The sequence below is a fragment of the Gopherus flavomarginatus genome, chromosome 2 (assembly GCF_025201925.1).
Source record: "Gopherus flavomarginatus isolate rGopFla2 chromosome 2, rGopFla2.mat.asm, whole genome shotgun sequence".
NCBI classification, from domain to species: Eukaryota; Metazoa; Chordata; order Testudines; family Testudinidae; genus Gopherus; species Gopherus flavomarginatus.
In genome coordinates, this window is record NC_066618.1 from 105,964,344 (window position 1) to 105,988,419 (window position 24,076).

Consider the following 24,076-nt stretch of genomic DNA (forward strand, 5'->3'; position numbering starts at 1 on the left):
TGTACACCGGTGACAGTGCTGGAATATGGTATGTGCAAGTGCTTCCACATGCAGCATTGCACATACTAGAGAGGGGTTTGGGTTTGAAATCCCTTTGTAAGATTTTCATTCATTTCTTTGTTTTGTTTTTAGATGTAACCTTAAGAATGTTTTCTATGGTATACTGAGGTTCTCAACTGTTCCTCAGGAAATTTTGCATCAGGACAATTTGTTTATATAAGCTTATTACCAATGGCATGATCATGTATATACCAGTAATAGGTTGTAAATGTTTACTTCTCTGTATTGATCATTTTTTTGTGACTTCACTGAGCGGGCTGGGCTCTGTCTAATTTTAACCCTACAATTTCCCATGACTTTTGCTATTGACTTCAGATGGTGCAGAGGGAGAGGAAGTGTGCATAAGGATCCTGCTCTGGATTTTCTGGCAGATGATCTCAGCTAGTGCCAGTGATAGGAGGAGACTAATGGACTGTAACCTACTCTCCAACTGCCTTTCCCCTTGTTGCTATACCCAGGATAAGCTGCATGCACTAGAAGATGTGGCTCATTTTCATATCTCGAAAACCAGCTCAATTAAGGTTTGGCTGAGCAGAAATGTTAGGAGACACCAAGTCTGAGGAAGCTGATTGCCTCTTTTCTCTTTCCACTAGTGCCCCTGTGCAGGGCCAACCTAATCTGCCTCCCCTCTCCCTCCACATTTACATGAACAAGTTAAACAAAAAGTTTTGGGACTAATTTGCTGTAACATTTTGGAGATCACCCAGGCTGATACCTACTGCCTTGTAACTTTGGGTGTCTTAATGCTGTCTGTGAACAGCTATATGTGAGTGCATGCTGGGAAACTGGGCAAAAACAGTAGGTAGCTTGTATTAGAAAAGGTGCTGCTCCCTTCCTGATTACTTCACCCTGTCATAGCCAGGATCCATTGTTTCACAGACAGCACCCTGCATAGATGCTAGCCCTCAGTTTCTGGATACCAAACTTCAAAACCTGTTTGAAAAGTTTTTTTTTCTTTCTTTCTCCTGCCATGATGACTCCTCATTGTTCAGAGTGAAGGAAACTCCCTCCTTTCCATTAACTTCAATGTTCCACTATTGTGTCTTCTTGGTTGGACAACGGATGGGTACTTTAAGTTGGGTTTTGTATAAACAGCTAGCCTGAGAGATGCCACTGCCTACCTAATTACATCACTTCCTGTTATGAGGTGATGATGTAGTTGCACCAGAGTTACAATTACAATGTTCTACACACATACTCATGCAAATATTCATAGCCATCCCCTGCACAGAAATCTCCTAATGACCATCAAGTTCAGAACATTACAAGCTTTCATAAAAGATCTTACTTGACGTAAGTTTATGCACAATAACATAGTATACAACTACTTAATTCAGGTGCTTATTCTCTGGGGTTCAGACCCCCTTTTCTCTCTGGAGTATGTAGACCCTGATTGTCACACCTGCCCTTCTCCTTTACCAGCTCAGAGCTTGCAAGTGGAGATGTTATCAAGTTAGTCCTGTGTCTTGTTTAACTCAGTCATTTAGAATAGCTGAACCTATTACTCATGTGAGATTGCCTTTCTGCTGATTCCATCTTTCTGTGTCTGACCTATTGTTTCATTCTCTCAGATTCTCTAGCACTTGAGAAATGTGTTTGATCAGATAGATATTGCAGAAACTAGTTGGAATGAGGAGCATTTTAAATTATTGACTCAACAATGCAAAATGAATGCAAATGACTGTTACAAGAGTTGACAAACCCAAATATTCTGTACAAGAGGCTGTCTTATCCTTAGGAGTCCCCTAGCAGCAGCCTTTTATTCTTAACATTTTGTCTGACAGATTCCAGGGAGCCTTCTTCCAGGACTTAAAAGTAACAGCATGTGTCAGAAGAGAAAAATGGAAATACTTTGTATTCGTTTTTAATATGCTCAGCCAGAAAAAGTATTCCATACTAGTGCAGACTCTATTACACTGGTTTTCAGTCCATGGAACCCTGGGGGTCCTCAGACTATGTCTAAGGGGTCTGTGAAAGGTGATTGTTGCCACAGAACAGTGATTTTCAACCTGTGGTACACACTATGTCTATCTCCATTCACAAATTTTAGGGGTCCGCAAATGAAAAAAAGGTTGAAAACCACTGTTCTATTGACTATACTAGTCTGACCAAGCTTGCCATTTCTCAATTACAGGTAGCTGGGGACCTTGTTAGCCGATTGCACCTTGATGCCCATATTAACAAACTGGTGAAGTCATATAGCGGTGGCACAAAGAGGAAGCTTTCTACAGCTTTGGCTTTAGTTGGCAAACCCCAAATACTTTTACTGGTGAGTAGAGTGAACATTATTATTGCTTCGGAAGCATTAACATATTTCATTATTTGATTTTCCTACCTGACGTGTGAAAACGTGGTGCAGGTTGCAAATCACCTCCAGGAATAAGTGACACAAAAGCAGTGCAGATTTCATATTCAACTCCCGGAATAAACTTGTTTTAATTTGTGCTCCAACATTCCCCAGTTGGAGCTAGGTTTCCTAGGCCGGCAATAGTACAAGTGCTATATTCCTGCTGCAGTTTAGGTATGTATTTTTTAGACAGAGATCTCTTTTATTCCAGAACAAGAGAAATAGAATTTACTGTTCAATATATTACAAAGTATAGTATATTTTCTGCCCATATTTCTGCACAATGTAAGCATATAAAAAAAACTAAAATAGGATTATAATGGGATGCTCATCCCACACAAGCCCTGAAAGGGTTAAGGTGAGCCAGAAGGGGCCAATTAACCTTATATGCTGCACTTTGAAGGAAGTCAGGGATTGACAAACACTACCTGCAGATGAAGCCTAGTTTGGGGTAGAGCTGGTTTGGGGTAGGATTATAAAGCCCAGGAAGGGAGAGCAGGAGGAGTTACAGGGGAGGAGCCTGCAGTCACTCTCTAAATGGAAATGGAGCCAAGGACAAGGAGGAAGTCCAGGGGGACAGTAAAACCTGGGATCCTAGGGAATCTGACAAGAGGCTGATGGAGAAGAAGTAGCCACAGAGAGCAGGGGAAGCTCTGACGGCAAAAAAAGAGGTTGAGTAGGAAGGAATCGAGGGAAACAACAACTGAGACTGAACAGACGTGGATTGTTAGTCGTAGAATCTCTGGGCTGGATCCCCTGTCAGCTGCTAAGAAGTGGCACAGGATCTACAGGTGGAACAGAAGACTTTGTGAGGTGACATGTGGGCAGCTTGTCAGAGTGAATTAGATACCCCGGAGGTGTGTGTGTGGGGGGTGTTTAGTGACCTGGCTTTGAGTTGTGGAGACAGAGAGAGAGACCACAGCACAAGCAACCAATGACAGGGGACACCATATGGGGCAAAAGCTACAATGATTCCATAGAGCATCTTGAGCAATAGGTATTATTTTATTTTAATGACAATGGTACCAGAAGTGTTGTCAGTCATGGAAATGCATTCTTTAGTACTCTTATGGGCTGGGTAGAACTTTGCAATGGGATTCAGTTTGATATGTGTGAGCTCACCTTTCAATTAGTATAACTGTAAACAAAAACCCCACCTAAGACAAAAGGAGTGTGCAAGCCCACCCATCGGCTTTAGCTGAGTTATGGTTTGAGTAGGAATGGGGTGAGGAGCAGGGAAAGAAGAGAAAGCAGGACACACAGAAATTGAGAAGGGACAAGAAAGATGGAGGCAGGGCTGGCTCCAGGCCCCAGCGCGTCAAGTGTGTGCTTGGGGCAGCATGCCGCGGGGGGCAGTCTGCCTGCGGGAGGTCCACTGGAGCTGCAGGACCAGCGGACCCTCCTCAGGGACACCTACGGGAGGTCCACTGGAGCTGCGGGACCAGCGAGCGGCAGAGTGCCCCCGTCAGCGTGCCGCCGTGCTTGGGGCGGTGAAATGGCTAGAGCCAGCCCTGGATGGAGGGTATGTCTGCACTTAAACCACTGTAGTGGCACAGCTGTGCCACTGTAGCACTTCAGCGTAGATACTACCTACTCCAATGAGAAGAATTCTCCCATTGCTGTAGTTAATCCACCTCCCTGAAGGTCAGTAGCTAGGTTGATGGAAGAATTCTTCCATCAATCTAACGCAGTCTACACTGAGGGTTAGGTCGGCATAAGTCCATCTTTCAGGGGTGTAGATTTTTCACCTCCCTGAGAGATATAGCTTTGCTGATGTAAGTTTCCAGTGTAGACCAACCCACAGAGAGAAAGGGAACAGCTGAAATAATAGTGGCTGATCCTGGAAGAAGCATTGGAAGAGGATTTTGGCCAGGGTTGCAGGCTGAAAAGAGCACTCTTGGTGCTGTGAGTAAAAGAAGCTGTTTCCTTCTGTCTGATTCCTTCTGTGTTTGAGACATAGGACTTCGTACATTCTTCATAAATAAACAAAACTGCATCAAAAAATATCTGACTACCACCAGTGTCTACTCTTAACTGGCACACCCACAGGAGGGGACCCCAAACTTTGATAAGCCAATCAGATCAAAAGGGGTAATACTGGTGTCAGTAGCAGGATACAGTTGCAAGCAGAGGTCAGATCTCTGGAGCAATAGCTGCAAAGTCTTCAGACAGGTTGGGAAGACCAATTGCAAAGCTCCCCAGAATTTTAATATGCATAAGTGGTTCCAAATGAACAGTGAGGAGAATCCTTCCATAAGCAAGATTTCCTCCTCAATATTCCATATTTTTTAAACTATCTGCCATTTGGTGGAATCTGATAGATCCCCTAGGCAAAAATTATGCTCTTCAAAATCATCTTCATTAGCCAGGATAAAAGTAACATGTAACAGGAGGGTTTAGTAAATATCCAGAGAAAGATGGGTACCTTCTCTCTTTTCTTATCTTATACTGAGCCCATCATATGCCGTAAGCGTTCCACTAGAGGAAACAAAAGTCCTCTTTAGTTGCCCTTTCTATGCCTGGGGGCGGGGGGATTGTTAAATAAATCTTATAATCCTTCAGAAATGCCACTTGGTGGGAGTATACTCCCCAGAGTAAAGGGATAAATCATCAATCCCAAGAGTTTGTCTTCAAAGTGAGTACAGAATGGGTTAAACTAGATTAGAGCACTTACCGTGCTGTGCCTCCGAATCTGCCTATGTTCATAAAACCAGAAGTGTTTTGCTTCCTCTAATTTCATAGCACTAATCCACGTATGTGTTGGATGGTTGTACTTATATTTTTTGAGCTCAAACTGATCTTGGATGACTTGGCAAAAGGGGAAGATTATCTTCTTAAGTCAATGCTTCCCCTACTATCAGAAGGTACTCCAACTGTTATGTAATCTCTTTAGGACAATCTGTCACCACAGGCAGCCATTTCAATTTGCCCCTTGCTGTGAAAGATGTATCCTCACATATGTAGTGTTGAGAGGAAAAAAACACACTTTTAAATAACTCAAATGCTCTAAAAGGTTTATACATATTATAAGTGTTTTGGGAAGGATTACTTATAAAGGATTTATAGAGGCGTTAATCTATGAAGGATCCATAATTAGGGAATAGAAGTAAAAACCATGTGAAGTGTTTTCTTTATTAAAGTGACAATGTTAAAAATATAATCAATTTACCCAACAGATCAGCTCCCCGTTAATGTTTAGAGTCATCTCTTCTTATTTAGGTGATAAAAATATAAGTTGTTTGGGTTCAGTTTTGTTTTTTTCTGCCTTTTACTCCTGCCAGCCCTGGAGACCCAACAAAGCAACTATAAGAGAGACTGAGATGGACTCTCTCTCTCCTTGTGTCATTTGTGTCTAAGCACCAAAATCGGAGTTAGAGCAGCATGCTCCAACTTCGTGTGCTTCTTGCTTACAAGACTCAGCTAGAATTCCTTCCTGAAAACAAACCAGCCCCACACTATTGATACTGATAGCCAGTGCCACCCTCATGACACCCTGCATTCAGTGGAACCATTGAAAGGACTGTCTTCTCTGTCACTACAAAAGTGGAGAGGATGGGTTTTAAAGAATAAGGGCCAAGTGGTATCTTCCTCTTCCATCAGCAAAAGGTATCAAAACCCATCTTATCAGTTGCAGAGGATGCAGAAAGGGGAAGTGCAATCTCTGCAGCTGCACTTCCTATTCACGACTGTTCCAGGAGATTTAGTTTGCACAGCTTTTGGAAGTGTGGGACTATGAATCAGGTCAGCTGGGGCGACATTGTTTTCCCTCAAACCTTGAGGGATATTATGGAGTAAGGCAATGCTGTCTGCATTAGTATGTAGTCACGTGGTTCCCCCTCCACAGATTGGAATGCCCCTTGAAGGAAAGCATGGCATAGAGAACCTGGGAGTAGGAAGCTGTGCTTCCATAGAGCACTGAGGAGCCATGTGTGATTGTGCAGGGGAGACAGCATGGAGATATAGGACCTCTAATTTGTTGGCCCATGCCTCTGGCAGATCCACAAGTTCTAGGCAGGGAGGAGCAGCAAACACTGCACCCCCACCACACTCCACCCCAACAAAACAGAGAAACTTTACTAATCCCAAGTCAGAGACCTCCCTTGCCCTGCATGTAAATAGACCATGTGAGGAGCATCTGGCCCTAATTGCGTCGTCATCAAATTCTTTCTCTCCCTTCTCTACTCCCATTCTTAACTGATGCATTTGTTTCTGTAGGATGAGCCTAGTTCTGGAATGGATCCCTGTTCCAAACGATACCTCTGGAAAGCCATCACGAAGGAAGTCCAGGATGGCTGTGCTGCTGTGCTCACATCCCACAGGTGCAATATTATCACATTGGCTAACATCCTCTCTTTGTCTAATCACTTGCTCTAATTGAGTTCTGAGGCACACGCCTCTGAAAGAGAGAAGTCGATATTTGTGTTCAGGATGAAAAGTGCTAAGGTCTCTTGCTCTATTATGGCAGTTCCTTCTCATCCATGAAATCTGGATTTGCCTAAATTCTAGTGTTAAGGACTACATTATGGCTTGATGGGTAATCTGAGATAGGGAAGAGGTAATGACCCTTCCACTTGCCTTGCTCTCCCCATTCAAGGATCAACCACTACTACAGTCCCTTTGTTCCCTGAGGTACTAGGGCTATTCCTTTTAAGCCTCACTCAACACCATCCCCCAAGGAACTACCCATCACCAAAGGGGACAAGGAGGAGAGGTCCATGGCCATTTCCCTTCTCTGGACTGACCAGAGTTGGTAGTTGGCATCATAGCGGGGAAGCATGCTGCCCTAACTTAAAGGATGTTCCAGTCTCAAGTTTTAAATTCAACCACAGCTGTCCAGAGTAGAGTGCGGGTAAATATTTTCAAATGCACAGGGTTGGAGCCCTGGGCGCCCCCTCAGTGCTGAAGCCCCAAACCTCAGGGCTTCTGGAAATACTATATGAAAACTTAAATCATGTCTATCCTACACCACCTATCTGCACTTCCGGTACTGGAAATGACTGTACCCTCCTGGGATGCGGTGGTTCTTCACGATCACTAACCTGGCTCTAAATGTCTCATGAATCCTCCCTAATATGCTCTCTATTTTGTCAGTTTAATGGAGAAGGCATTGAAACTGTTTTGTAGCATCTATGGTAACTTGAATAAATTGCATGTTCCCTGCAGGGCGCGCTACATAGTAAGTATAATTATATATAAATGGCTTAAACTGAGGGAGCAATCTGATTCGCTGATAGAAATCTCTATCTGTGTAATTATGAAAGAATGCCTAGAAGGGGCAGAACTGATTAATCAAAACACTGAATTAATGTTTTGATCAAATTAAATCCTGAATTAGTAAATGAATCAATAAAATGCCACAACAGAAGATTTGTTAGATATTTTAAATGAAAGTTGCTTCAGATGTATTCAAGGCATTTTCTCTCTGTGAATGTTCAATGTTTGAGGCTCACAGAAAAATGAATTTAAAAGTTGTTTTGGTATTCATGGAAACCGAATCTTTAAATTCAGATACGTGAATGTTTGTATCCAAATTGCTAGACTGTTCATCCAGCTAGGGAACAAAAATATGTGATTTTAAGTAAACAGTCACCGGTAAACAGCACAGCTTGATTTTCAAACCACAGAGTAAAACCATCATTTTCAAATAACAAAGAAACTGAGAATAATAGTGATCAGCTCAAAGATATGTCGTGAGCAGGAAAAGAAAATAAACTCCTCAAAAAATTATTGATATTCATTCATTCAGCTCCATGAATGAATGTTTTTTTAAGATAGAGTAGTAAAAATTAACAGTGATAGTGTACATGAATTCCAATTCTAATTAATAGTACATTGCTGTGACCGGTTGCATGTGGGCAAGATTTGATATTGGAGGCCAGATTTTCAAAGAACCTCTTAAATGGGAAATGCATTTGTGTTTGTAAATGCATTTTTTGTGTGCAACAAGTATACATATAAAATATATGGGTCCTTTTTAAGGGACCCTCTTAAAATTTAGTCTCTGAAGTTAATGGGCTTAAATTTTGGAGAGTACCTCTGTTTTTGGAGGTTGTATTAATGATTCCCATAGGGCTGGATTGTGGTATTTAACCACTATCCCGTGTGAGGGCAGTGTCAGTTGGCATCACCCCAGAGGTAGCACTGGGAGGCATTGTACTGCAAAGAGAATGCCTCTTGGAACTAGCTACCCCGTTTGTGCTGTGGGGAGAGCCATCTGAAAACCACCTTTAAAGGGCTGTAACGTACTCCCCACATGTAACAGGGGCAGAGCTATGGTCTACCTAATCCCTATCTGTCCCTGACTCAGTGCCTCCTTTTGAATGAGCTGCTCTCACAGGAGTACTTCAACAGTGCTTTCCCAAGTGCAATGGCTGTAATTCCTGTCTGCCCATATGTGGGCCAAACAAGGGTAGGGACTGAGTCCTTCCTCCCCTACCCTACATGGCTATGTGAAGTCAGGGCCACAGTGAACTGCAGGTACATCGAACTACCTGTGCGTGCACACATATTACCAGGCATCTCACTCATGAGTCTGTGTGTCAATGGTGAATTGCAGCCACCTTTATTCCCAAGTGCAGAATTATGCTTGCACAAATGGAATATCGGTTGAGGCTTCACTGAAAACCAGACTCTGTCACATATCCCCATTGGATGTTGGTTTTGGAAATGTACCATTGTAGTGAGCTATTATGTGAAATTTATTACTGTTGCCACGGCTTACTTAATTTCTCTATGCTCTGCAAGAATTATTCAATTCCATATGAGGGTAGTGCATTTGTTCTAACATTTGTAAGTCCCAGTAATTCATTATTATTTGAAGCATTAAAATACAGCATGGTGCATCTTTTAGAACTTTGGTGTTATATCCTAACTACATTTCTGTTTGGGTCATTTTGTGGTCTCTACTCTGTCACCCATAATAATACTAAGTAGTATTTCACTTCACAAGGACTAGCACAATTCAAAAGAAGCAGTGTAGTTTTACCACACTTCCCTGTCAAACATTCCAACCCTAATTTGGAGTAACTTCCACTATGTATGTTAGAGAACATTGAGCTGATAGCCCAGTCCTTAGCATCTCTGCTGAGAGTGCAGATAAGGTAGTTAATTAGTGCCTGTAGTAGTATGACTTTTGTAACATGGCCAAAATTATCCACTTAGAAACAGACTGAAAACATGAATTCATTTGTATGGGACTCTACCAGCTGTCATATGGTAATAACTTTTGGTCTCTACTGATTAGTGATGCATTTGAACCATTGACCTAGAAGTGAAAGGTTCTGTATCCCATCTTCTGTGCCATCCAGACTTCTTCAAATTTTAATTAAAGTTTGTCATAAATAACTTTCATCTTTCCTAATTATTGTTCTTTTCACCATCTTTCCTCTAGCATGGAAGAGTGTGAAGCCCTCTGTACTCGGCTTGCTATTATGGTCAATGGCAGTTTCAAGTGTCTTGGTTCTCCCCAGCATATTAAAAAGAGGTATTATATGTTAACATCTAACCTACTGCTGCTAAATTCAGGCAGAGATTTAGCTAGACATTTTAATAGTGCCAATAGGATATAAATACTTACAACTGCAGACAATTTCCCCTTACCTGCCATTACTGAAGTTAAAAGAGAAGCATTTAAGATGTCTAAGCAAACTAAATGGATGCATGACATTACTGAAATAGTTTATAATCTGCACTGGTATTTGAAAGACAAAAAACTGTATCTAAATCAAGTTCCTACTTCACCCAACCTGAGAAATGGATTGTGTGCAATTTGACATTTTGCTGGATTCATAAAAAAAGCCTTATGTTCATCGCATGGCTCTCTGCTCATAGAAATAAGCATGTACCAGAACAGTAGCCACTAAAGAAATGCTTTCTTGCCGTTCAAATTAGCTATCCCTCTTGCCTAGTACCTTCTTGAGCTGACTTCAGTGGTAATTGTATGTCCTCAGACTCAGACCCTCTATTTATAAATAATAACATTCCTCTCTTCCTTTTCATGGACTGAGCACTCTCAATTCTGCTTTGTCTGTGCTCTGAAGTCAAACATAATCTATGTAAGTGGGTATGTTATAAAGAGGACAGGTACACATTACCAACAGGAAAATAGGGCAAGAAGCAGTGGGTTAAACTTCAGCTTTTAAAACTTAGATTAAATGTTAGAATAAACTTTATGGGTCAGTTTCTCATCTGGAGTAAATCAACATAATTCCATTGGAGTCAGTGATGCTAAGCTAATTTACACCAGCTGAGCATCTGTCATGATAACTGTAAGCACATTTAATAACAACAAGCTCTAAAGGCAATTTTTGGGATCACAATCCCTGGAGATATCTAAGTATAAAATAGATATACATCATACTGATAATTGGGGGCAATGAGAACTAGGCAGGGGAATAAACTAGGTGACACACCAGAAGATCTGCCCAATCCTAATGATTTCAGGACACTCACAAATCAACAGCTGCTTTCCATTTCTCCAAAACAGGATTCCAGCAGAACATATTCTCAAAAGAGAGAGTGTCTGACACAAATTCATAGTCATTATTCTTGTAAAATTCATTATTTTAAGTGAAAAAACAGCACACCGGGCATATTTTACATTATCAGCAGATTTGCATTCCTTCTATTTGCCACGTCAGTTCTTTCAATAATTGAATCTTAATCGCATGCTTGTGGGATTTTGTGATATGTGTCCTGGTTATCAATATCATTGAGGCATCTGTAGTGAGCCCATAGTTAAAGCTGCACTGAGATTTTCACATAAAGAAGATTAAAAATCTCTTTAGCTCACAGTTCAATGACAGAATTTAGTCTCCAAAATTTACCACAGATCTATTGATCCAGAGATCTATTGATTTTTCTACATCCTTTTTGTGGGGGCGGGATAAGGGGGGAAAAGAGAGTCACTAACTTTTCCAGAGGAATCAGTGAATATCATCCAGTTCTGAAAATTGGCTACAACAGTCTCACTTTTGTTTTTAGCTTCCTGTAGCTAAGCCACCACCGTCACCATTAACTTAGAACCTCATACACAAACATCCAGTAAAATGACATGTTCGGCAAAGTAAAAATGAAATGCAATAGAAGTTCCCCTTCTCCATCTTAACACTTGGGATATACCCAAAGGGAAGCCAATGAGAATTTCAGTATCCTCCATGAACTTCCACTCACTGCAGCTTTCTTGCTGTCCAGCCTCGCCCCTTGGTTTCCCAGCTCCACTCCCCAGCCAACTCCTGATTCCAGGTTCCTTTATTCCACTGTGTGGTCACTTTGCTAACATCCCAGGTTCCCACAGACCAGATACAGTGTGCTGGAGTGAAGCTCCTCTCTATTTCACAGCTCACTGATTGATTGATTGAGTTTAGTTTCCAAATATATATCACAATTACTCTCCAGAGGACTATTACATTTTGGTGGAAAAAAATAGTTACTAACTTTCCCAGAGAAATCAATTCAGACCATTCTGCATTGAAATTTAGCTGTTGCAGTTTTTACTTACTCCCTGCTCAACACTACTGCTATGCTCACCCACATTGGATATTCACAGCCAACCTCTGGAAGCCTCCTACCATCTCTGCCCCCACCCCAGCTTCTCTTATAGTTCATTCATTACTCCTGCCTCCTCCTCTGCCCCGTTTCAGATTTATTTTCAGCCTTACTAATCTCACTGAAACCTTACAACTCGAAATGCAATGCAACTTATATTCAGCACCTCCTGTTTTCCTGGCATCCTAAATACCCAGCTGCCAAACACTACTTTCCTCCTCTATCTACTACCCATACTAACCACCCGTGCTACCAACTTCCTGTTTCACTCACCAATTCCTGCTGCCTTGAAGCCTACCCACATCGTCACGCCCACTTACTCAGCACCCTCTAGTGTCCCTGTTTCTTTTATACCCTGTCAACACAGTATCTACCAGCACTGTAACACTTTGAACAAACAGAAACAAAAAGAAAAAAAAAGTAACTCCACCCCTTACACACGCGCACACACACACACACAATTTTCAGTTAAGATGACTCAAGTGAAGAAATTTAGTAAAACTCAGTGTAATCACTTAAGGCAATATTAACATGTAGATGAACTTCATTTAACCTGTTCTACAGCCCAAATGCAATTGCAGACTTTCTCCTGTCTAAAACAAAATTCCCCTTCCACTTCCAACTGAAATGCACAACCTTAACTCTGACTTCCGCATGATTAATATATGCTATTGATAGATTATGCCTTGACTTGAAAAGGCTGCTGTTGTTATCACACTGAGACTGGAGTAAAGATTGTATGCTTGAGTGTGACTTTGAGGAATTTGATAAGTGCATTGTGTGTGGTTGTATCCTGGAAGTGAAAACGTATTTGTAGCAGAGGTGAGGAATCCCATTCTATTTGAGTGGTAGAGTGTGTATTGTGCTTAGTCATAATATTTTAATTGATTTGCTAGGTGATTGATTATGCTGAAAGGAAATGCATGTAAACCACATAAATTGTAAATTAAGAATGATTTTTGTGTGTGTTGGTTACACTGGTGACACTTTTTTTATTTATAGTTTATTTTAAAGTGAGAATTCTGCTGACAGGAAATTCATGTAAACCATATTAATTGTATATTAGAACATAAAAATGGCCATAGTGGGTCAGACCCATGGTCCATCCAGCCCGGTATCCTGTCTTTTGACAGTGGACAGTGCCAGGTGCTTCAGAGAGAATGAACAGAACAGCTCAACATACTGAGTGGTCCATCCCCTGTCATCGAGTCCCAGCTTCTGACAGCCAGAGGCTTAGGGACACCTAGAACATGGGGTTGCCTTCCTGACTATCTTGGCTAATATCCTGTGATGGACTTATCCTCCATGAATTTATCTAATCTTTCTTTGAACGTAGTTATACTTTTGGCCTTCACAACACATCCTGGCAATGAGTTCCACAGGTCAACTGTGCATTGTGAAGAAATGCTTCCTTATGTTTGTTTTAAACCTGCTGCCTATTAATTTAATTGATGATCCCTGGTTCTTTTGTTATGTCAACAGGTGAATATTATACACTTTCACCACACCGTTCATGATTTTATAGACATCTATCATATCCCTTCTTGTCTCTTTTCTAATATGAACAGTCCCAGTCTTTCTAATATCTCCTCATATAGAAGCTGCTCCATACTCCTAATATTTTTTGTTTTCCTTCTCTGCACCTTTTATAATTCTAATATATCTTTTCTGAGTGGGGACAACCTGAACTGCATGCAATATTCAAGGTGTGGGAGTACCATTAATTTATATAGTGGTATTATGATATTTTCTGCCTTGTTATGTATTCTTTTCCTAATGGTTCCTAACATCTGTCAGCTTTTTGATTGCAGCTGCACTTTGAGCAAATGTTTTCAAAGAACTATCCACAATGACTCCAAGATCTCTTTCTTGATTGGTAACAGCTAATTTAGACCTCATCATTTTATATGTGTAGTTGGGATTATGTTTTGCAGTGTGCATTACTTTGCATTTATCAACACTGAATTTCATCTGCCATTTTGTTGCCCAGTCACCCAGTTTTGTGAGATCACTTTTTAACTCCTCACAGTCTGCTTTGGACTTAACTATCTTGAGTAATTTTGTATCATCTTCAAATTTTGCCATCTCCCTGCTTAACCCCTTTTCCATATCATTTATGACGAAGTTGAACAGTGACGGTCCCAGTACAGATCCTTGGGGCACCCTGCTATTCACCTATCTCCACTGGGAAAACTGATAATTTTTCCTGTCCTTTGTTTCCTATCTTCTAATCAGTTACTGATCTTTGAAAGGACCTTCCATCTTATCCCATGACTGCTCACTTTGCTTAAGAGCCTTTGATGAGGGGCCTTGTCAAAGGCTTTCATTAACATTTAATTTCATTATATTAAATTAGTGTGTCATTTAACATTAACAGAGGTATTTTATGTTTGTTGTACTGATGCTATGCATATTTTTATATTTTCAATTTGTTTTTAACCAATTATTTACCCGTGTTAATCTTTCTAGAAATTATACAGAAAAAATATTCCCAAATCACTTGTAGCTACAGTGGTCCAACTGACGGTTGAGTGTAACAAATAAATCTGACTGAATATTGTGTCAGGATCTGAACCAAACCTTTGTCATTGGTTCATTTCAATTTAAAAGCCATACGTTTTTGTGACTAGCATAATTTTGTAACACTTTCTTGGAACCTTATTTTAACACACTAAAATGAGGCAATGCTATATCATAGTAGAACCCAGTAGGAGACATATTTTTAGTTTACTTAAGACAGTATTATTATGTCTTGAGGTTCTACTCATACATAAATATAGCAACTCAAACTCCATACTGAGATGTTATTTCTAGACTCAAATAATTTCTACTGCTGTTTTTCTATTTTCTCTATTCTCCCTTCCTGTTTTCCTTCTTCCCTATTCTCAACCGATATGTACACTGTTCACCCAGGGTCCAAGTTACGCTTGCAGGTAGTCCATCTCCTGTTCAGATTTGGTACCATTTGTGAGACTATATTTATTTATGTTGACAAAGGTTTAAAATATCTCAAAATGCTTCCCACTACTGAAGATATTGTCCAGTTCCTTTAGAGCAGGGATCAGCAACCCTTGGCACGCGGCCCATCAGGGAAATCTGATGGCAGGCCGGGACAGTTTGTTTACCTCCAGTGTCAACAGGTTTGGCCGATCTCAGCTCCCACTTGCCGCGGTTTGCCGTTTAAGGCCAGTGCGGGCAGTGGGAAGAGGTGGCCAACACATCCTTTGGCCCCTACCGCTTCCCGCAGCCCCCATTGGCCTGGAACAGCAACCCGCGGTCAGTGGGAGCTGCGATCAGCCAAACCTGCGGCGCTGCAGGTAAACAAACTATCCAGGCCTGTCTGGACTTCCCTGAGGGGCCGCGTGCCAAAGGTTGTAGATCCCTGCTTTAAAGGAAATCTTACTGCAGCTGGTAAATTTCTAAATAATGCCCAAAAGGCATTGTTATTTGAAAAGAGTGAGCTTAGAGGTGAGCTAGAAACTTAGTTCCAGCTATGGCTTGCAGAAGCTACATGCTTTAGTAGATGGGGCTGCTAAAACCTAATTTCAGTTGACTCCTGCCAAATAAGTCAATTACTCTAAATCTTGAATGGATTACATTTCTGCGCTCTCCCCAGCATCCTCCATTATATTTTATGTTTTTCAGAAAATTGCACAGAAGGATTTTTATGTTTGATACAACTGGCCAATCCCCTAGGAACAATATTTTGAATATCTTCCTTCATTCTGGGTCCATCTGGACAGATTCTCATAGTGAAATACCCATACCCATTTTTCAAGTGCTGTATGCACATCAAGTCAGTGCATAAATAAGATCAGGAAGCCAGCTGATTAAATTACCCAACAACTAATCCATTTGTTATGGCAGAGCTGCAGTGAAAATGTGTTGCCAAACTAGTTACACTTTACCATTTAAAAAATTAGGTTGATGAGGAAGATTTTCGTCTTTCTTTCTAATATACTCGTGAATTTCTTAGAGTGAAAGGGGAGGTTTGAAGTTAAAAATCTCATGAATATTCCAGCACTGAGTGGAAACAGTTACAATGCTGAAGGATCCAGTATTTATTAGGTAATAAAGTCACAATGTGTTTATTAGAAGTCATAAAACATGCAGTTAATGTCATGGAATAATGCCATTTTTATACCTGTTATCTTGAACAATCAAAATATTTTGGCATTTGACAAACCTGTTATTGTCACTGAGTGTGCAGGCATATATGTATACTATATTTATTCCAATATATTCCCAATTAAGAGTTAAGGTTAAAAGCAGCTTTCTGTGGAGTCCAGCTAGCACACCCTGAAAAGAAACATTTTCATTACAAATATTATATATCTTTAAAAATTCCCAAACATTAGAAATCTGGGAATGAGCCCTATCTATTTATATTTATGCATATTAAACACCAAATTTTACCTTAAAAGAACACGATTAAGTTGCAAACTCAAGCACAAGAAAGTTAGGAAATGCCAGAACTAAAGTTGTCTCAGCACTGAATGAGGGACAGGTCCTGTTAAAGACTTTAGCATAATGCATTTGCAAAGAGGGCCCTAGTAAGGTTGCATAGGCACCCTTATTTCTGACATTTCCTGACTTTTGTGTGCTTGGCCTTGCAACCTTAATTATGTTATTTTAATATTTTTTGTGTGTAATATCCTAGGTTTAAGTTAGCTTTTTTTTTTTAAAAAGCTAACTGAAGAAAACAGAAATTCAATCATCTGGCATCAAATTGATGTCTACATTAGGTCATCAGTAGGTTTGGAACCTTTAAATCCACTGTACAGACTTCTACCAGGTGAGCTAATGAAATAATTGATAGCAGTGGTAGGCTGCCATCCTTTATGTAGACCAGCACTAGAGGGGATGGGTGTCATAGACATTTGCTGACAGCTGAGGAATCATGAAGCTCAGGAATCTTGGTTTCCATTCCAGATTCTGTGATCTGGTGGGCACAGACTCTTGTATTCATTCTCTCCAACTATGACCTCTTCTGTCCCATCTGATACAATCTGTCCATGTGCCAGTCCTAGCTCTTCCCTGCCCAGCTTCTCATCCCAGTCCCATTCCCCTTGCCTCTCCAGTTCCAACCTCCACTCCTCAGGCTTCTCATCTTAGCCCTAGTCTTCTTGCCCAGCAAGTTCTAATCAGATCCCTCCAGACACCCCATACCAAACAATCACAGTCCCCTCTTCTCATCTGATCGGTCTCATTCTACCCTAAGGCATGTCCCCCAGCCCATATTCCCATTCCCTCTTGCTTCCAAAAGCTCCTTATCTAATTTGTGCTTCCCTTGCCTCGCCCCTTCTTCCAGCCTCTTTGCCAAGATTACCTGTACTCCCCCCTCACTGTGGCTCCTCTTCATATCTGTTTCCCCGATTTCAGTCTGCTGCCCTACTGGGTCTCAGATCCCAGTCTGCCCCTGCCTTTTCATCCAAACAGGCTTCCCTGACCTACTGGCTTTCAGTCATCCCTCCACCTGTTTTGCTCCCGAAGCCTCAATCCAGTTTCCTTCCTCAGCCACTCTCAATTTCCCTCTGCCATCCTCCAATCCTGTCTCCACCCCTGCAAGTTCCTTCTCCCAATCTACTTCCCCATGACCCACCCCCAACACATATCTGGGTCTTGTACCTTCTGCATTCAAATCAGGTAGCTTCCTCCTCCACACTACTTGAGGCCACAGGAGTGAGACTCCCTGTTCAGGTGACCAGACCGGCATAGCTTGTGGCAGCGTAAATTTGCAATCACAGGGAATGTTCTGCTCAGCCCAGGGCTGGAACATGTCCAACATGGAGAGACTCTTTGGGGTATTTAATAGCTAAAATCTAAGTTTCTACTGAGTATGTGCACACTGCAGTTTTTCCTAGGCTTATAACTTGGACAAATTTAGGTGGATCTTCATGGGGAGAGCAAAAAGAACATTCATACACAAAGGACACCCTCTGACAAACTTCAAGTCCCTGCTACAAAGCTGGGGCACTAGAACTTTTCCAGCTTTTCCAGCTTGCCAGACTCTCTCAACCTGAGTAAAACAACATATTTTGGGTTAGCCTTATTCTTGACATTGGCCATTTTAGCTGAAATTTCCCCAAAACAAATTCAGTCTGAGGCTGGCACGAAGCATGAAATGCCAACCATTCAGCCCAAATGGTAAAAGGTAGGCAAAGTTACAAGCAACTGAAAACAAGATCTTATAATGAGCTGTATCAGGCAACCTCAGCAGGTCGTGCTACTAGCCTGATCTGTAATATAGAGAGTCTGAACCACCACCTCATTACTCCACTAGTGGAAGACCGGAGTATCTTAGTGGTGAATCAAGCTTAGAGGATGGGCGTGGGTGAACATACACACACATGCATTTGCACGTGCACACACGCACAATATATATGTATACATGTGTACGTGAATACAGTTATCAAGATTTTGATATACAGTATGCTTCCCTTTATCCAAACCCTGATTATCCAAACCTCCGCATTAGCTAAATCTTTTTGTTGTTCCCCATGCAGAATCCTGGTCTGGAGTCTCTGCTCTGCCTTTCACCTTACGCCTGCAAGGATTGGGCGTCACCAGCCATGCAACAGCACAGGGAACCCTCTGCAGCCCTGCTCTCATGGGAGTGAGTGAGCAGGGCAGAGCAGAGACCCCCAGCCAGGACTGAAAGGAGGAGAAAGAGGAGGGGGATGAGCCCCCAGCATCAGGGGAGGCCATCCCTCTACTGAATGGCTTCTGCCATCTTAATTATCCGAAATCCCAATTATCGGAATAAGATCCATGCCACCCTGCTGTTTGGATAATTAAGAGTATACAGTGTATTACTCTTAATAATCAAGATTTTTAAAATAGGTGCCTGCATTTAGGATCTTAAGCCAATAAGTGTGTCAGGTGTCTGACATCTCCTGTTGGCTGTGATGGGAGATGCTGGGAGCTAAGCATTTTAAAAAACCATGCCACTTACTTCGGGACCTAAATATGGATTTATGAGATTAGATTTTGAAAAATCTGGGCTCTGAGTGTGTATAGATGGGCATGTCTTATGAAATATATGTCCAATACTCATACCTATGTATTATGTGTCAATTTGTCTGTTTTTACATTCCTGTTGTTACTTAAGAAAACAGAATTACGAAGAAAAATAATTGATAAATAGCTTATGAGAGGGAAATTTTATATGTTTTTTAAAAAATGTTATATAATCTACTCATGACGGTGTATTTGTTCAGCAACACTGAGATGGTTTCACTTTGAATAACCGTATAAGGAAATGGCATATAACAGTTGGTACCAGTTTTGAATTTATTAGCAAGATTTTTTTAAAGAAAGAGGAGGTTTCATCAGATCGTTTAATTTTTAATAGATAAATTTATCTCTATTTGTTTCTCTTTTTGAACACATTTGTATTTGTAAATTTTATTACATAAGAACAGCCATGCTGGGCCAGACCACTGATCCATCTAGCTCAGTATCTGGTAGTCTGGTAGTGGCCAATGCCAGATCCCTTATTGGGAATGAACAGAACAGAGCAATTATTTAGTGATCCACCCCCTGTCATCCAGTTGCAGCTTCAGGCAGTCAAAAGTTTAGGAACACTGAGTAGGGGGTTGTGTCTCTGAGCATCCTGGCTAATAGTCAGTGATGGACCTTTCCTCCATGAAATTATTTAGTTATTTTTGAACCCAGTTATACTTTTTGCCTTCAACATCCCTTGGCAACGAGTTCCGCAGGTTTACTGTGCATTCTGTGAAGAGTCACATAGGGGCCATAATCCTTTGTTTATGTGAGTAGTGCTAATTTAAGTCAGTGGGCCAATTTGCACCCATGATGACTGTTCATTTAAGGGAATATTATATATAATATATATATATAATATTGCATCCAGTGTATGGAAAGGAATGTGAAGTGAAGTAAATAGTTAAGCATTCCCGTGGTGAGTTGTTTCATATCCTTGAAGTATGGCCAATGTTCTGGAGGATGTGGCTTATGCTCTACCTTCTAGACATTAAATTCAAGTAATGCTTTGATTTTATTGCCTGATATAATGCCATTCTCTGAGTACTCTGTTGATATTATATGAAGCAATAGAAGAGATCAATCAAGCTAGTTTTATACTAAAAGATAAAGTGTGTATATTATTTTTTCACAGGCAAATCTTCAGACAGTGCTAATTTAATGATGCGTATTTCCAGGCAGAGACAACAGAACTAGAAAGAACAACGTCAGGGAAATGTGTGTTTTGAATAGTGAGATATATCTAGATGATTAACTGCTCTGGTTAGTCATCAGGAATTAAGATACAGGCCCAGATTCTCTGCTTCACTGAAATTACATTTAGCAAACTTGGTGGGAGGGGGGGTGTGGGAATTCAGGGAGCTCCTTGCTGTAGTTTTCTGATACTCTGCCAATTCTTGGTGCAGGTTACAGGAGTATCTACAAACTTCTGTAAGTTGGTGACCACTATCAGCTAGCACATCTGCCTACTGAGTGAAGCAGGAAGATGTTGGTATCCAGCCACTTCTCTTCCACTTGCTCCAGGCCCTTTCACTGAGCTTTCGAGAAGGTGACATAAGAAATAGTTTTAATGGCTTTGCATCCACTGGAAAATCACCGGTTAGAGGAGACAGCTTCCATTTCCTTTATACTGCCTGCGTGGCACAGAGGAAACAGAGCAGGGCAGGGAACCAGCTCTGTAATATAGTTGGTATTTACAAAATAAGGGTCCAATCATGCAGACAGTCAATGAGTAACTTTACTTCCATGAGCAATTCCATTGGGTTTGGTCAGAGTCTAAATTGAACAAATAGTCTGGTTGAAAAAGAGCAAGATTAAAAACAAATGAAGGCAGAATTAAATTGATGTGCTTATAGCAATGGAAAACACCTTTGCTGAGCAGCGCCAAAGATAGGGCAACAGATGGCTGCTGAACAGGTGCACTGATTCAACTGATGCTGCTTTAATGATTATGTTTTCCTCCTCAGGTCTTGAACTGTTGGGTACTAAAGGTTTGATCCTAGCACTGCTAATCAAATCAGAATGTGGTGGTCTGTGTAATTCCACTTTGGGTTTCTGCATTAATTTTATCAGTTGGGTCAGAGAGGAAAACATTTAGAGGAAAAAATGGTCAGTTCAATTTCCATTGCCTCAGTTGGCTGCAGAAAGCAACCTGCTGGCTGATTACAGAAATGGGGGAGATGATGTGGATTATCAGTGTTACCCAGTACAGAAACTTCTGCAATAAAATAAAATATGAATTCAAGGTATAGGAGATGCACAATTTGACTAGCAAGAAACATTTCCCATTTTTTTATTTGTACCCAGGTTGGTATTTATGCCATTCAGGATTAAGAATTACATTAAGCCACAGAGATTTCTGTGTGTGCTAATCAGAATTTTTATTTATTTTCATTGGAAACTTCACTGCATGCAACATTTTCATTTTATGAGACTGCTGAACATCTCCATAAAACAGCATTTTTCTGACTGTAATTCCTCAGGACCACTGTATACAGACACCAGAAGACTGATCAGAATCAATTATCTCTTGTAAACAGTTACCTGAGCTTGGCTTTCATCTACATTGAACACCCTTGTTAACACTATCCATCTTTGTTGCAGTTTCTTTGTCATTCTGCAGGGATGATGTTATGCATTTAAAAGATTTAAGTAAAAGTCTCGTATGTGTTAGTAAATCATTGCAAGGGAAACCAGCCAGCCACTACTCTGGATTCCACAGTGTTCCACATCCCTCTCCTGTGATCATGTTATTTATGTATTACTTCATGCTACTCAAAGAATGTTTGGAAATCAACAGCACAGATTGGGTAGTGTCGCATTTGAACAAAAAGAAATAATGGCATGTTACCTTTTCCTATGCTATTTAAATGTTTGGGTCCAAATGCAACGGCAAAACAAAACAAAACAAAAAATATGCAGTGTTGGGGTGCTGTGTGTATCTTTTTAAACAAGTCATTGCACTCATATTTTAGGGTACTGCAACACAGCTTTGCTATGCAGCCTCTGTACCAAACAGTCCCACAATAAGATTCTTCAGTCTAATAAGATGCATGAAAATAATATTTTGCTTTATGGTTCTAAACTTTTGAAATAATTGGCTAGATCTGATGTTAAATGCCAGGTAGTAACAAGTACATGGCTTTACACCAGCTAAAGATCTGGCCCAATGCAAATCTTTCAGCCATTATTATAATCCACGTGTTTTATAAAGTAAATGGGTCAAAGGAACACAGACAATCTGTGATGAAACTGGGAAAACACCTCCTGAATCCAAGGTTTGTGCTTTAGAATCTTATCTTTACTTCTTTTCCTTCTCAGACTATTGAGAAGAGGTTGAGCTGAGGGTTTGGGTGATTATATCTATGGGCAGGCCTGTTCTTTTTTTACCTTTGTGTGTGTTCAGTCTGTGCAATGTGTACCTATAGACATATTATTTTTCTAAACTTGAAGAAGGAAATGTATAATGTACAGTACAGTTTACTCCAGATTATCTGACTGGCATGGGGAACATAGGTTTGGGGATTTTGGATAATCAACAGGGTTGGAGCCATTTGGCAGTGGGGAGGCCTCCCCCACAGACAAGAGCTTGTCCTTCTCCTTGCTGCCCGGGCTGGGTTTCTCTGCTCTGCCCTTCTCACTCATTCCTGTGACAGTGGAGCTGCAAAGGAGTGGAGCTCCCCACATGCTTTGGGGCCAGTGACACCCAATCCCTGCTGACACAGGGTGAGCAGCACAGGGACCCCTCTGCAGCTCTGCTGTCATGGCCAAGCTCACTCATTCCCATGACAGTGGGGCTGCAGAGGGCTCTCTGCACTGCCACAGGAGCCATTTGGCAGTGGGATGGCCTCCTCCATATCAGGGCCTTTCCCTCCTTCCTCCTCACAGTTCTGCCCAGGGGCCTCTGTTCTATTATCTGAACCTCTACATTATTCAAATCCCTTCCTTGTCCCCTAGCATGAGAGATGCGCCCTCTGTAGCATGGCTCATGCTGGGGGATGAGGAAGGGATTTGGATAATGTGGAAGATTGGATAATAGGGTTTCAGGTGAACAGGAGTATACTGTATACCATTCCATCCACCACTGTTTGGATGATTATGATGATAATTTGCTCTACGTTTGTTAAATCCAAGAACTCAGCATGTGTCGTGTTGTGTACTGGAAACTGGATATTTCTGCAGGGACATTGTGAAATAAGGAATCCTTCTAACCACCAGCCATTTGGCTAACATAGCCTTGCAGTTATTTCTCTACCATTTGTTAGACTTCTTGTGAGCCAGAGAAATTCCACTAGCGCTGTGCAGTAGTGGGTGACGTAGTCTGGAAATGCATTGGTCACTTGATAAATGTGCTATATACTTCAGGCCCTTTATGAACATTCCAGAAACACTTAAACATTTACAACATACTAAAGGAGTGTTCTGATATTCCTAATTCAACAGTGAATAACAAACCTTTCATGTAGCACTCTGTTACCATGGTGTTATAGCAGAGTTTGTCTGAAATGCCCAACTCTGTTAACAAGCCTGATCTTACTGAGAGAAAATGGATTCAGCTGATTCACTTAGACAGGTGATAACTTATTACCTCACTCAGATGTAAGTGAAGCAGGTGGGAGTGCTTGCTTGTAAGAGAGGATTTAGGGTATAGGCTGAACAACACTGGGAAAGGAACCCTAGGAACAGAAAAGCCAGGGAGAAAATTTTTATTGAATGATATTATATTGTTTGTGGTGTATTATTTTATAGCCAAATCCTAGGAAAGGAGGGTGAAATTTTGAATCTAGAGGGTGTGTGGACTTTGTTTTAGAGCAGAAAAGCACTCACACATACACTGGTAGTTGAAAATGATCATGAGCAAATGTATGATGCTATAGAGGTGACTTTCATCACTTACATAGTATGTCTATTTTATGTATAAAATTAACAGTCTGCACTATATGCTAGAAAGAATATATTTCACAAAAAGAATGCTTTAGTTAGATTTTCAAAACTTGACTTACCTAAATATTATGAAACGTGTCCAGAGAGAGGAAAATAAATTCTCTACATTATTTCATGAGATTAATAGTGTTAACAAGTAGTTAAAGTAGGAAACTAGGAATCAGGAGACTTGAA

At 40.9% G+C, this 24,076-nt stretch overlaps 1 protein-coding gene across 1 annotated transcript in view; it reads left to right on the top strand.

The window, feature by feature from the left end:
- ABCA13 (ATP binding cassette subfamily A member 13) overlaps positions 1 to 24,076 on the top strand; it is a 294,970-nt gene that overhangs the window by 265,306 nt on the left and 5,588 nt on the right. Inside the window, exons 57-59 of the mRNA XM_050937636.1 lie at positions 2,195 to 2,329; positions 6,623 to 6,726; positions 9,798 to 9,890. Of these exons, the coding sequence (XP_050793593.1) occupies positions 2,195 to 2,329; positions 6,623 to 6,726; positions 9,798 to 9,890 (332 nt within the window). The remainder of the gene's footprint in view (positions 1 to 2,194; positions 2,330 to 6,622; positions 6,727 to 9,797; positions 9,891 to 24,076) is intronic.